This window comes from Hypanus sabinus, chromosome 3, assembly GCF_030144855.1.
Source record: "Hypanus sabinus isolate sHypSab1 chromosome 3, sHypSab1.hap1, whole genome shotgun sequence".
NCBI classification, from domain to species: Eukaryota; Metazoa; Chordata; class Chondrichthyes; order Myliobatiformes; family Dasyatidae; genus Hypanus; species Hypanus sabinus.
Window position 1 is genome coordinate 116,915,983 of NC_082708.1, and position 14,821 is coordinate 116,930,803.

Here is a 14,821-nt window from a genome sequence, read left to right on the forward strand (position 1 = left end):
CAGAGATGACTCCATCCTTGAAACCACATGGGGAATGTAGATATGGATCTCCAAACACAAACAGAAAATTCCTCCTAACAATCTGCAGAATTTGTGCCAATACCTTGTCCAAAATGTTGGAAAGTGGTTCTGTTTTATTTTGTGTAGGTGAAGTACTTTACACATGAATGTTGATTCATTGCAGTTTTCAACTATCTTTTAGAATGCTTTCATTTTTTTGCAGCACGCTTGTATTATATCACTAAATAATGGTAAATTCAACCATTACAACATTTGTAGTGCAAAGTTATGTGGTTTATTGTAATATTTTGAGTATGTAATCATGGTGAAATTTCCTATTATAAACCATGCACCAATGAACATTCATCAAATATGCTTTTGTTTAAAAAAATCCAGTCATGGCCTCTCATTGCTCCTATGTCTTGTGAGATTATTTTGCACAGGTCTGAGAACAAGGTGACAACCTATACAATCTTGCTTAGGAAAACCCAATTTTTCCCTTGTATAATTCCCTCAATCCCACCCAGCATGCACACAAAAAGTAGATAGTAAACTAAAGATAGTTAGATAAAATATTTAAACAAATAAATCAAAGTAATTGCAAATCTGGGTTAGTTGATAAAAATCAATATCTTCAAAGATAGAATTTTAGAGATACGTTACCATATAGAATTTGTTGTGGTGCAATTCTCAAATTTGTTACAAAAAGTCAAAGGAGACATGTACTTTAAAAATAATGGCAAAAAATTACATGATTTCTAGTAAAGGACTTGTGATCCTCAAAACAAATGTTGATTCCCAATTCCACAGCACAACAGCAAAAGTCTGTGTAAAAGTGCATATACAAGGACTGAAAAGAATCGGGCATTATTTATAAAACAAGCTATTTGGAAAACTACAATGTATTGCAAACATCCAGCCAACTTTAACCAATAAAACTGGAAGATGTACAAGACTATCTTTATCATTGTATAAATAGCAAACTTGTTGGTATCCACTGATCAGCTACTCAGAGGATTTATAGAAATATCTCACTGCTTCTCTTCAAAGAGAAATTAGCACATAAAAGGTGACAAAGCCAGAATAAGGTAAACACTACAAATCTTGCTTACCAAAATTGTGTTTTAAAAAAAACGTTTAATTAACAACCTCAAAACTAATGCTTAGCTACTAGTAACTGAACAGTAGCTTTATAGACTTGAAAAAGTACACATTATACAGAATGTAATGGTTAAAAATACTGAATTCACCAAACAGCACAGGTCACATTGCCCACTTACCCACTTCTTCTACTATCAAATTTGAAGTCCCAAAAAATTGAAATGAGGACAAATGTAACAATTTTAAATTTCATCATATATGTGCATCCATTCACACCTTGGAAATCCACTGCAAATTAAATCGTAACTTGACACTCTTCTGATTTAATTTTTTTTAAAGTTGACGTCAGCACTTAAGACAGAGCTGCACACAAGGCTCATTTTGTCCACTTCCACATTTGTACTTTAGATTTAAAGTGACCTAATGTATAGAAGATTTGCAAGTCATCCATGCAATATACCTTCAATTTTAACATACCAACTGTGCAGCAATTGTGCTACAATGAATGAAAAAAAGATGTTGCATCTCTTTCTTGCCCACAAACTAGCATTTAAAAACATCAGTTAACATTCAAGAGAATTATCTATGCTTGGTCACCTTTCATCATTTTAGCATTCTAAAATCATAATCTATACAAGCTCTTCAGATTAGGCAGAAGTGGAATACTACAGTGTAAACTGAACACTTTCACAAGAACAGCAGTATACTAAAAAGACTGATCATCTTTCTCCAACAATTGGTCACAAAAGGTCAAGTAACTTCCAGATTCCCATTCATTACAGTCCAGAATGTACCCACTTTATTAGTCCTTCACGATATTACAAACTCCAGAAAATCAACACAAAGATTTATGAGCACTATGAGGCAGCATAACAAGCACTGTTATGACACAGAGGAGATAGGATTATGTGGGGAACCCATCTGGGTGAGAACTTTATCCAGCCACTGCAGAGGACCATGCAAATGAATCTCAATCCAGCAAGGGGTACTTGTTACATCCTGTCGATGATACTCAGCTCCCCAACCCTAAAAGTGCAACAAAAGCAAAATTCATTTTACTACTAAAATATTCAAATACACATAAAATATTTCTTTAACCAAGACAGCAAACAATTGTTAGGTTAGATATGTGATAAAATTCATTATCAATGTGCTAACACACTGCAAAAGGCGGTCTGTCAGCCTAGTGCGGGGGTCGGCAACCCGCGGCTCCGGAGCCACATGTGGCTCTTTTACGTCTGTGCTGCGGCTCCCTGTTGCTTTGGGAAATAATTGGTTGTGGCGACCCTTTTCCTGGCACATCCGAACCGACTCACAATTAGATAGCCTATGGGGGTTTGCGAGCACAGAGCCTCTGCGCCACGGGGGGCAGGTTGAGGGAGGCTTAAAAGTGAGGCTGAAGATTTCGAATAAAGTTTTTTCCTTCGACTGCAGTTACCGACTCCGTGTCGTAATTTTAGCGCTGCGTGTAGCACACCGCTACATGGTCAGTATTTAATTAAAATGTATTTTATGTTAGTTTGTTAGTTTTTGAAATGTAAATCTAAATTTGAAGATTATGGTGATCTTGTACAATCTAAATAAGACGTCGTGGCGACCCATTTCCTGACACATCCGAACCGGCTCACAATTAGCCAGCGTTCAGGCTAAGGGAGATAGCCTACGGGGGTTTGTGAGTACGTGTCTTTTGCAGCATCCGCGCCCATGGGGGGCGGGTTGAGGGAGGCTTAAAAGCAAGGCTGTTTAGTTCGAATAAAGCTATCTTTGACTGCAGTTTACTGACTGCGTGTAGCAACCGCTACAACGTGTTTTTATCGCTGGCTGTCCAGAGGAGAGGTGCTGAAACGCTTTGTCGCGTGTCTGGAAGAAGTGAAAACTTTCCTGGGCAGCAAAGGGCTCAACTTTCCTGAGCTGGAACAGCCAGAGTGGCTGGAAAAGCTACACTTCATGGTAGACATGACAGCGCACCTGAACACGCTGAACACAGCTCTTCAGGGGAAAGGACGTACAGCCCTGCACATGTTGGAGGATGTTTTGGCATTCGAGCGCAAGTTGACAGTGTTTGCCAGAGATTTACAGAAAGGCACATTGTCTCACTTCCCCAATTTGAGAGAGTTCAAACAAGGTCACGACATGATAAATTCGGAGTATTTACATTCTGCAATCATCGCAATGCAAACATCGTTTGGGAAACGCTTCTGTGAGTTCAGAGAGGAAAAAAACACATTATCCTTCCCGGTCACTCCCCTAAGCATCGATCCATCCCTACTGAATACGACTGCATTGTCAGGTGTGAGTCAACCTGAACAAGTATGATAAATATTTTAATTGCCTATTATTTTACGTATATTCATATGTTTTCATTGTTCAGTGAAATAGTCCTTTTATTTTTCAGGTTGACAGCTGGCTGACGTTATTTTTGGTTTGCTGCTGGCGGCAAATTTAAGTTTGGCGTTTTTCATAAATACAAGAAGGACTCAAATAGACGTTGAGTATTTTACTTCAAAGTAACCTTCAACCCAACGTCTTTTTTTCGGAGTTCATCAATTTCATAAATTCAACACATTATAGTTTGTTTATACATAGCATAAAGGCAAAACAAAACGTTGTATGCAGTGTTATTTCATTTTAAATGTCAAATGGGTTTTGCGGCTCCCAGTGTTTTCTTTTCTGTGGGAAACGGGTCCAAGTGGCTCTTTCAGTGGTAAACGTTGCTGACCCCTGGCCTAGTGAGTCTGCCCTAGCTATGGAGCACCTACCTATACTAATCCCGTAACAACCCATTTTTTCCTCATATCTCCTTCTCTCTCAGTTTTCCTATCAGCCACTTATACCAGGAGCAATTTTGGTAGCCAATTAACTTACACCTAGGTATGTATAAGAAAACCAAAATACTCAGTAAAATGTAGTCACATGGAGAACATGCATAGCACTCAAGGCTAGGTTCAAACCTGGCAATCCTAAAGCTGAACAGCAACAGCACTAACTGCTGCTCCACCCAGCTTATCCCAATTTCAGATTAGGTTCTGTATGTATTCTTGGTCAAACACAACCTCTCAGCATGTAGAGCCTGGAGTAGCTACTCATCGTGATGTCATTTTAACAAGCCAAGTTCTAGTCTATGTTGCAGAGGATAGAAGTGATGTTATGTAGCTACTGCCAGGACTGAGAATTCCCAACATTGCAAAATAAATTGGATAAGCTTGGTTTCTTGTCTTTTTAGCATAGGATGCTTCAGAATTATTTAATACTATCATTCCTACAGTTCTGATTGAAAAGCTCCAGAACCTGGGTCTCTGTAACTGGATCCTCAACTTCCTAACTGGTGGACCACAATCTGTGTGGATCAAAGACAACATCTACACGTCACTGACAATCAAAACTGGTGCATCTCAAAGATGGGTGCTTAGCCCACTGCTCTACTCTCTCTACACACAAGACTGTGTGGCTAGGCACAGTTCAAATGCTATCTATAAATCTGCTGAAGATACAACCATTGTTGACAGAATTTCAGACGGTGATAAGAGGGTGTAAAGGAGTGAGGTATATCACCCGTTAGTTGAGTGGTGTCATCGCAACAATCTTGCACTCAACATCAGTAAACCAAAGAACTGATTATGGACTTCAGAAAGGGTAAGATGAGAAAACACACACCAGTCCTATTAGAGGGATCAGAAGTAGAAAGAGTGACCAATTTCAAATACTTGGGTGTCAATATCTATGAAGATCTAACCTGGATCCAACATATTGATGCAGCTACAAAGAAGACACGACAGCAGCTATATTTCATTTGGAGTTTAAGGGGATTTGGATATGTCACCCAAGACACTCGAAAATTTCTACAGATGTATGGTGGAGAGCATTCTAACTAGCTGCATCGTGGTCTGGTATGGGGAGGGCTACTGCAAAGCATTGAAGTAAGCTGTAGAGAGTTGAAAACTTAAATCAGCTCCATCATGAGAACTAGCCTCTTTAGGGTCCAAGATATCTTCAAGTAGCAATGCCTCAAGAAGGCGGCATCCGTCATTAAGGAGGTACAGAAGTGTGAAGGCATACACTCAACGATTCAGGAACAGCTTCTTCCCCTCTGCCAATTTCTGAATGGACACTGAACCAATGAACAAAACCTTACTTTTTGAATTATTTCTGTTTTGCACCATTTTCAATTTAACTAAATATATATATATGTATATGTGTGTATGTATATATTTACTGTAACTCTGGAGTGCTGGAGTGACGTCATTTTCCGGCCAGTAGAGGTCATGTGACAGGTTTTTTTTTACAGGGCATAAAAGGAGGACCCCTCCCTGTGAGGAGGGGCAGTTCGTGGCTGGATTTGCCATGTTGACTTCATGCCACTGCGTGATTTAATGTTATGACGCAGTTTAGTTGAAAGTTGAAGTTTTATCTAATGCCTAAAGTTTAAAATGTCATTGCCAGCAGTTTCTTTACAATACTGCTAGTTGAGAATCAGTGGAGAGTGAAGATCAGAGTTTGGGAGTTAAAGATCGAGGAGAATTGATTTCGACGGTGAAACAGGTTCGACCTTGTTTGATCCTTATTCGGAAGGAATTCGTTGACTGTTCTCGTGTTAATCCCTGCGAAATAGCAGAAAGGATTAGGAATAGTTCTGTAAAGGAAAGGTCAGTGCCTTCAAGCCGTTTCATTTCGTAAATTCTTCGTGGGAAAAAGTTCGATCTTGGGAACCGAAGCAACACGACGTGAAAAGAGAATTTAAATCGCCTTAAAAAGTCTCTCCCTTAAATGGACTGTGAGCATTTTGAACTTTTGGCAATACTACTTTAAAGAACTGTTTTTGCAACATCACTTTAAGAACTGTTTAAGCTGTCACACAGCAGCTGATTTCCGGTTACGTTAGTGATTTGTTTACTTTTGGGGGGTTTGTTTTCAGTGTTTAATAAACATGTTATTTGTTATAAAAACCCCTGCCTAACTCATATATTTATTGTTGCCTGAATCCGTAACACATTAAACCTAATTCTGATCTTAAATGCCTTCCTTCTATTTCAGTTTGAAGGGGATATGGACAGAAAAATTATAGATGGAATTTAATCCTATCAAGTGTGAGGTGTATACTTTGGAAAGCTTCATTTAAAGGAAACGTATACAGTAAGTGACAGGACTCCCAATAACACTGATGTATACGGGGACGTTGACGGCCAAGTCCATAGATCACTTAAAGTATAAGAGTCAGAAAAACATGTTGCAGTTATTTAAAACTTCAGTTAGGGTATACTTGAAGGACTGTTCTGCAATTCTCGTCTCCCATGACAGGAAAGATGTGGAAGCTTTGGAAAGGGTGCAGAAGAGGTTTACCAGAATGCTGTCTTGCACTAGAGGATATACAGTGGCATGCAAAAGTTTGGGCACCCCTGTCAAAATTTCTGTTACTGTGAATAGTTCAGTGAGTAGAAGATGAACTGATCTCCAAAAGTCATAAAGTTAAAGATGAAACATTCTTTTCAACATTTTAAGCAAGATTAGTGTATTATATTCGTTTTGTGCAATTTTAAAGTGAAAACAAAGGAAAGGAGCACCATGCAAAAGCTTGGGCACTCCAAGAGATTCGAGTTCTCAGATAACTTTTACCAAGGTCACAGACCTTAATTAGCTTGTTAGGGCTATGGCTTGTTCATAGTCATTGTTAGGAAAGGTCAGGTGATGCAAATTTCAAAGCTTTATAAATACCCTGACTCCTCAAACCTTGTCCCAACAATCAGCAGCCATGGGCTCCTCTAAGCAGCTGCCTAGCACTCTGAAAATTAAAATAAATGATGCCCACAAAGCAGGAGAAGGCTACAAGAAGGTAGCAAAGCTTCTTCAGGTAGCTGTTTCCTCAGTTTGTAATGTCATTAAGAAATGGCAGTTAACAGGCTCGGTGGAGGTCAATTTGAAGTCTGGAAGACCAAGAAAACTTTCCAAGAGAACTGCTCGGAGGATTGCTAGAAAGGCAAATCAAAACCCCCATTTGACTGCAAAAGACCTTCAGAAGATTCAGAAGACCCTGGAGTGGTGGTGCACTGTTCTGCTGTGCAGCGACACCCGCACAAATATGACCTTCATGGAAGAGTCATCAGAAGAAAACCTTTTCTGCGTCCTCACCACAAAATTCAGCGTCAGAAGTTTGAAAAATAACATCTGAACAAGCCTGATGCATTTTGGAAACAAATCCTGTGGACTGATGAAGTTAAAATAGAACTTTTTGGCCGCAATGAGCAAAGGTATGTTTGGAGAAAAAAGGCTACAGAATTTCATGAAAAGAACACCTCTCCAACTGTTAAGCATGGGGGTGGATCGATCATGCTTTGGGCTTGTGTTCAGCCAGTGGCACAAGGAACATTTCACTGGTAGAGGGAAGAATGAATTCAATTAAATACCAGCAAATGTTGGAAGCAAACATCACACCGTCTGTAAAAAAGCTGAAGATGAAAAGAGGATGGCTTCTACAACAGGATAATGATCCTAAACACACCTCAAAATCGACAATGGACTACCTCAAGAGGTGCAAGCTGAAGGTTTTGCCATGGCCCTCACAGTCCCACGACCTAAACATCATCGAAAATCTGTGGATAGATCTCAAAAGAGCAGTGCATGCAAGATGGCCCAAGATGGTAAACCTCTTACCAGGATGCACCCTCTCTAAAGCCTCAACATCCTTCCTATAATGGGGTGACCAGAAATGCAGGGCATGCAATACCCCAGATGTGGCCCAACCAGAGTTTTATAAAGTTGCAAAGCAAAACTAATAAAAGCAAGCATTCTTAACTCCCTTAATGACCTGTGTAGTCACTTTCAAGGAGCTAGGAGCTTGGATCCCAAGATCTCTCTGCTCAGCAACAGTTTAAAGATCTTGCCCTGAACAGTGTACTGTCTTCTTGCAATTGCCCTACCGAGGTGCAACACCTCACATTTATCTGGGTTAAACTCCATCTGCCATTTCTACAACTGATTCTCTTATCTTTCTATCCTCTTAACAGGAATGTACCTTTCCTATACCTCTCCATGTACCTATCCAAGTACTTCTTAAATAACACAAGCACTTTCTCTGGCAGCTCATTTCATAGACCTGCCACCCTCTGAGTGGAAAAATTGTCCCTTGTGTCCCTTTTAAATCTTTCCCTTCTCACTCTAAACCTTTGCCCTCTAGTTCTGGACTCCCCCATCCTGGAGAAAAAGCTATTATTATCCACTTTATCTATGCCTCTCAATTTTAAATACTTCTATAAGATCACTCTTCATTCTCTAATGTTCCAAACAATAAAAACCTAGCCAGGCCAACCTCTCTCTCAATAATTCAGGCTTTCTAGTCCTGACAACATCCTTGAATATACAGTACAGGCATGGAGTGATATGGATCATGCAGAGACAGAAAAGAATTAGTTTAATTCAGTATTATGTCTGGGGCAGACGATGCAGCCAAAGAGACTGTTCTTGTGCTGAACTATTCTGAGTTCCATCTGTTGATTCTAAAATCAAACAAATAACCCACTAATAGGATAAGGAATGTAAATGAGAATACGAATGTTAGTTCCTCCTGCATATACAACAACGTTTCATATACCAATGCTTTAGTTTATCCCAGTGTTCCTTTGAGGTAAAACAGCACTTTACAGAATGCCAAGAACATAACCAAGGTGTTGGGAGGGAGATGAGAAGAGAAAGAGATCTGAGAAAAAAGAACAAATCTTGCCTTAAATGAAGCATGTTCTGAATGATAAATTATTCAAGTGCTAAAAAGGCACCCAACAACTAATTCTAAGTAAGGAATAAAACCAAGTGATCAATCTAGCATGTGCAGCCTTCTGCAGTCTTAGCAAGATTACACATCATTGATTTGGGTATTTTGTTATATATTGATTTTACAGTAGACATTCAAAAGATGGAAAAGAATTGCATCCTCTGCTGTCTTAAAGCTAAAAATGTAAGGCGAATTGTTAAGATAGAGGATTGGTTAGGAAGCAGACAGAAAGTTGATACATACTTGAATCAGAAGGAGTAATATCTAACAAGGATAATATGTTATTACGATTAATTACTGTAATTAATGAATTAGCTAGCATAACAATGCCCTTTGTCTGGGTTTGCTAAATGATATAGAAGAGTATAGGTAAGAACAGCATTAAAACAAGAGATATTGATATATAAATGGGTAGAGAAAAAATTGGCAGACAACCATTAATAGGTATGAAGTTATCAATCTTGGACTGAAAAGATAGATATTTTAAATAGTGAAAAGCTAGAGATAGAGTGAATCCAGATATTTACCATAGAAAGGTCACTAATATGGGAAAATGGCACAAAGTTTTAGAAAACTAATGAACTAGAGGTTGCAATTCAAAAGTCTGAAAACCTCTGAAATCTGAAGCTTTTCGAGCACTTGCACCTTACACAAACGGAAAATTTCACAAGGTGCCGGGAAGGTTCCCAGACAAAGTGCAGATCTCTACGCACTACAGACAGTCCTGAGAAGTGACTTCATATGTAATGAACAGAAGTTAAATGAAAAATAGAAAATAACTGCATAAAGCGAGAAATGAAGATCTTGATCGTCTATTGAAAGAGTGAATTCATCAGCATCAGAGTGAACATATGCCTCTTAAGGGTATACTGATGACGAAACAAGCAAAGATCTACCATGACAAACTGAAAATTTAAGGTAATTATGAATATACAATGTAGCAGGCTGGTTGTAGAAAATTAAGAAAAGGCAAGGCATTAATTTTATAGATTAAAAATTTTTTAAAGATAAAGCATCTGCTAATCACGAAGCAGCAGAGAAATTCATTGATGAATCTGTGAAGATTGTTGCAGATGAAAATCTATCAGAACAAGTCTACGATACTGATTGTCTTTATAGCTTACATAAAACCTACAAAAAACATACAATGAATTGTAACCTTTTAATCAAAACATGGCATTGTAAGTGGAGACTGAAAGCCTGTTGTTGTTTGTTGTTCAACAGCTGATTCAGGTATTCTCTCAATGCTGCTTTTGTTACCCTGCAAGCATTATATTTTCATTATGTTGATGGTATGTAATGATTTTTACTGTTATGTGTGATGAATGAGTGCAAATCAAATACAGCTTACTGGAAATGATGGTGATCCCATGCTAATACATTATATTATACCAAAATCTGAAATACATCTGGCCCAAAGCATTTCAGATTAACTTTTAGAAGTTTGCTACAGTTGTATAAAGCTCTAAGAGGCAAACCCAGAAGGGAAAAAATGCAGCACAGATTCATGAGGTTACAACTGCATTCATTTTGCAGACTTGGGGAGACAAATGTCTTACTAATGCTGAAATGGCTGAATGAATGTTTTAACTTCCATGCTATAACCCAATCATAGAATTCAAAAATACAAAGTGTAATCAGGATAGTCAGGGGCGCAGTAAAGGCAGGGAAAGGAATACCCAGTTAAAGTGTATTTTATTTCAATGCTCAAAGTTTAACAGGTAGGGTAGACAAACTCAGAACATGGATTGATTCTCAGGACTGGGATGTTATAGCCATAACAGAAATATGGCTGAGAGAAAGACAGTACTAGCAACTCAATATTCTAGGATACAGATGCTACAGGCTTGTGAGGTACAGGTAAGGTGGGATTACTACCTTTTGGATAAGGGATGACCTATCAGTAGTATTTAGAAATGGCATTGTTGAGAGATCATCCAGTGAAATCATATGAGTAGAACTTAGAAACAACAAAGGGAGAGCCATTCTACTGGGACTGAATTATAGACACACCAATAGTCAGCAAAATATGGGGCTTATAGAGAAATTGCTCATATTTGTAAAACGGATAGGGTTATATTAGTGGGATATTTTCACTTCCCCAGTTTTAGCTGGACTATCTTAAGTGTTAAGGGCATGTATGAGGTGAAATTTACGATGCATGTCCCAGAATGTTTCCCGAGCCAACAATATTTAGAGCCCTACTTGGGAGGGTACAATACCAGACCTCTTGGGCAGGGCAGATAACTAAAGTGATAATCAGGGAGCACTTTGACTCTGATGACCATAATTCTATTAGTGATGGAAAAGGTTACGGCAGGTCCACAGGTTAGGGTCTAACACTGAAGCAGGACTAATTTTAGGGAAATCAGAGATTTCCCTAAACAGAGGTTGATTGGGTGAACCTTTTCCAAATGAATGGAACAAGTGGCAAGTGGGAGGCTTTTAGAGTGTGATATCAAGTGTCCAGGGGCAGCTATTTCCATTAGGGTGACAAATTTAAGGAACTTTGGTTGACATGAGATATTGAAGCTCTGGTGAAGAAAAAAGGGAGGGAACATACATTGGGTTTAAGTGTTTGGGGACAAGTGAATCTCTTGATTACTATAAAAGGATTAAGAAAAGGTGAATCTGTCAGTTAAGACTACAAAATACATTAAGAGTAAAAGGGTGACTCGGGAGAGAACAGGTCCCCGTATAGATCAATAAAGAGGAGAAGGGTGGGATTTTCAATATATACCCTCTGCTTACTGAGGAGAGTAACGATAGGTAAACGAAACAAGTGGGGATGTTTTGGAGGACATTTGTATTAGTAGGAAGGAGGTATTTGCAATTTTAAAGCACATTAAGTTGGAAAAATGCTCAGGGTCTAACCAAGCGTGTCATTGGACTTTGTGGGAGACCATGGAGAAACTGCAGAGGCTGTTAGGAGATACTTGCTTCATCACTAGTCACTGTTTAAGTTCCTGAAGGCTGGAAGGTAGCTACTGTTGTTGTATGGGTAGCAAGGGCTAACCCTATAACTACAATTGCTGAGTTTGACATCAGCAATGGGGAAGTTACTGGAGGGAATTCTGAGGGACAGGATCTGCTAGCATTTGAATAAATAAAAGTTAGTATGACAATGTGCATGGGAAGTTGTGCTTGATGATTCTTTGAGTTGTTTGAAGACGTAACCAAAAAGTAGATCAGAATAAGGCAGTGGATGTCGTCTATTTGGACTTTAGCCCTTGACAAGGTCCTGTATGGTATAGGATGTTCTGGAATCTTAAGTCCTATGGAATCTAAGAAGAGGTAGAAAGCACAGGGTGCTGGTTGTGGTTATTTCTCAGTATGGAGGCTAGTGACTAGTAATATGCCACAGTTATCAGCATCGGAACCCTTGTTATTTATTAACTATATAAATTATATTTCGGTGCAGTAAAGGAGATTACAATGGCATGAGAGAAGAAATGGCTAAAGTTGACTGGAAAGGGACACTAGCAGGAAGGACAACAGAGCAACAATAGCTGGAGCTTCTGCAAAAACTGAGGGAAATGCAAGACAGATATATTCCAAATAAGAAGAAATTTTTGAATGGAAAAAGGACACTACCATGGCTGACAAGTGAAGTCAGAGCCAAAGTAACAGCAAAAGAGAGGGCATACAAGGAAGCTAAAACTAGTGGGAAGATGGAGGATTGGGAATATTTTAAAAAACTTGCAGGAGGAAACTAAGAAGGGCATTAGGAAGAAAAATATGAATTATGAAAGGACTGGTGACTAATATTAAAGAAGATACTAAAAGCTTTCGTAAGAATACAAAGGGTAAAAGAGAGTCAAGGGTAGATATAGGACCGATAGAAAATGATTCTGGAGATATTGTAATGAGAGATGCAAAGATGGCAGAGGAAATGAATGTGTATTTTATATCAGTCTTCAGTGGAAGACACCTGTAGTATAAGAGTGTCAGGGAAGTGAAGTATGTGCAGTGAAAATCTCCTGGACCTAATTGGAATGCATCCTCGAGTTCTGAAGGAAGTAGCTGGAGAGACTGTGGAGGCACTAGCAATTATCCTTCAAGAATCAATAGATGCTGACATTGTACTGGATGACTGGAAAATTACAAATGTTACTTCGCTATTTAAGAAGGGTAGTAGGCAGCAGAACTATAGACCTGTTAACCTGACATCGATGGTTGGAATCGATGGTTAGGGATGAGATTATGGAGTACCTGGAGGCACATGACAAGACAGGAAAATCCTGCCTGACAAACCTACTGCAATTTTTTGAGGAAATTACAAGCAAGGTAGACAAAGGAGATGTAGTAGATGTGGTGTACTTGGATTTTCAGAAGGCCTTTGACAAGATGCCACACATGAGGCTGCTTAGCAAGGTAAGAGCCCATGGAATTACAGGAAAGTTACTAGCATGGGTGGAGCATTGGCTGATCAGCAGAAAACAGAGAATGGGAATAAAGGGATCCTATTCAGGCTGGCTGCCAGTTACCAGTGGAGTTCCACAGGGGTCGGTGTTGGGACTGCTGCTTTTTACAATGTATGTCAATGATTTGGATTATGGGTTTAATGGATTTGTGGCTAAATTTGCTGATGATACAAAGTTAGGTGGAGGAGCGTGTAGTGTTGAGGAAACAGGGAGCCTGCAGAGAGTCTTAGATAGTTTAGCAGAATGGGCAAAGAAGTGGCAAATGAAATACAATGTTGGAAAGTGTATGGTCATGCACTTTGGTGGAAGAAATAAATGGGCAGACTATTATTTAGATGGGGAGAGAATTCAAAATGCAGAGATGCAAAGGGACTTGTGTGTCCTTGTGCAGGATACCCAAAGGTTAACCTCCAGGTTGAGTCGGTGATGAAGAAGGTGAATGCAATGTTAGCATTCATTGCTAGAGGTACAGAATGTAAGAGCAGGATGTAATGTTGAGGTTCTATAAGGCATTCTTGAGACCACACAAGAGTATTGTGTGCAGTTTTGGGCTCCTTATTTTAGAAGGGATATACTGACATTGGAGAGAGTTTAGAGAAGATCCACAAGAATCATTCCAGGAATTAAAGGGTTACCATAAGAGGAACATCTGGCAGCTCTTGGGTTGTATTCCTGGAGTTTAGGAGAATGAAGGGGGATCTCAAAGAAACACTCTAAATGTTAAAAGGCCTGAAAAGATCAGATATGGCAAAGTTACTTCCCATGGTAGGGGAGTCTAGGACAAGAGGGAACGACTTCAGGATTGAAGGATGTCCATTTAGAACAGAGGTGCGGAGAAATTACTTTAGTCAAGAGAGTGGTAAATCTGTGGAATTTGTTGCCACGAGAAGCTGTGGAGGCCAAGTCATCAAAGGGTATGGGGAGAAGGCAGGGGAATGGGGATGACTGGGAAAATTGGATCAGCCTATGATTGAATGACGGAGCAGACGTGATGGGCCAAATGGCCTACTTCTGCTCCTATATCTTATGGTCTTACACAGATGGCAAATGCAAAGGCTTGATCAGTAAGCTTGCAGATGACAAAATTAGGAGTAACACGAGGGGAATTTCTTTACTCGGAGAGTGGTAGCTGTGTGGAATGAGCTTCCAGTAGAAGTGGCAGAGGCAGGTTCAATATTGTCATTTAAAGTAAAACTGGATAGGTATATGGACAGGAAAGGAATGGAGGGTTATGGGCTGAGTGCAGGTTGGTGGGACTAGGTGAGAGTAAGCAATCTAGAAGGGCTGAGATGGCCTGTTTGCCTGCTGTAAATGTTATATGGTTATAAGAGTGCAGAAAATATTTATGAGATAAGTTGGCAAGTATAAAAAGCCTGAGTTATAGAAAGAGGCTGGCCAGACTAGTTCTTTACTCCTTGGAATATAGGAGGTTTATAAAGTCATGGGGGCATATTTAAGGTGGATGGCAACAGTCTTTTCCCCAGGGTAGTGGAGAGCAAGACAAGGGGTAAAGGTTCAGTACAAGAGAGGAAAGATT

General features: G+C 39.4%; 1 protein-coding gene across 1 annotated transcript in view; it reads right to left on the reverse strand.

The window, feature by feature from the left end:
• Positions 1-1,117: 1,117 nt before the first annotated feature.
• The window catches only part of smad1 (SMAD family member 1), a 96,484-nt gene continuing 82,780 nt past the window's right edge, over positions 1,118-14,821 (reverse strand). Inside the window, exon 7 of the mRNA XM_059965002.1 lies at positions 1,118-2,127. Within this exon, the coding sequence (XP_059820985.1) occupies positions 1,984-2,127 (144 nt within the window). The 3' untranslated portion in view covers positions 1,118-1,983. The remainder of the gene's footprint in view (positions 2,128-14,821) is intronic.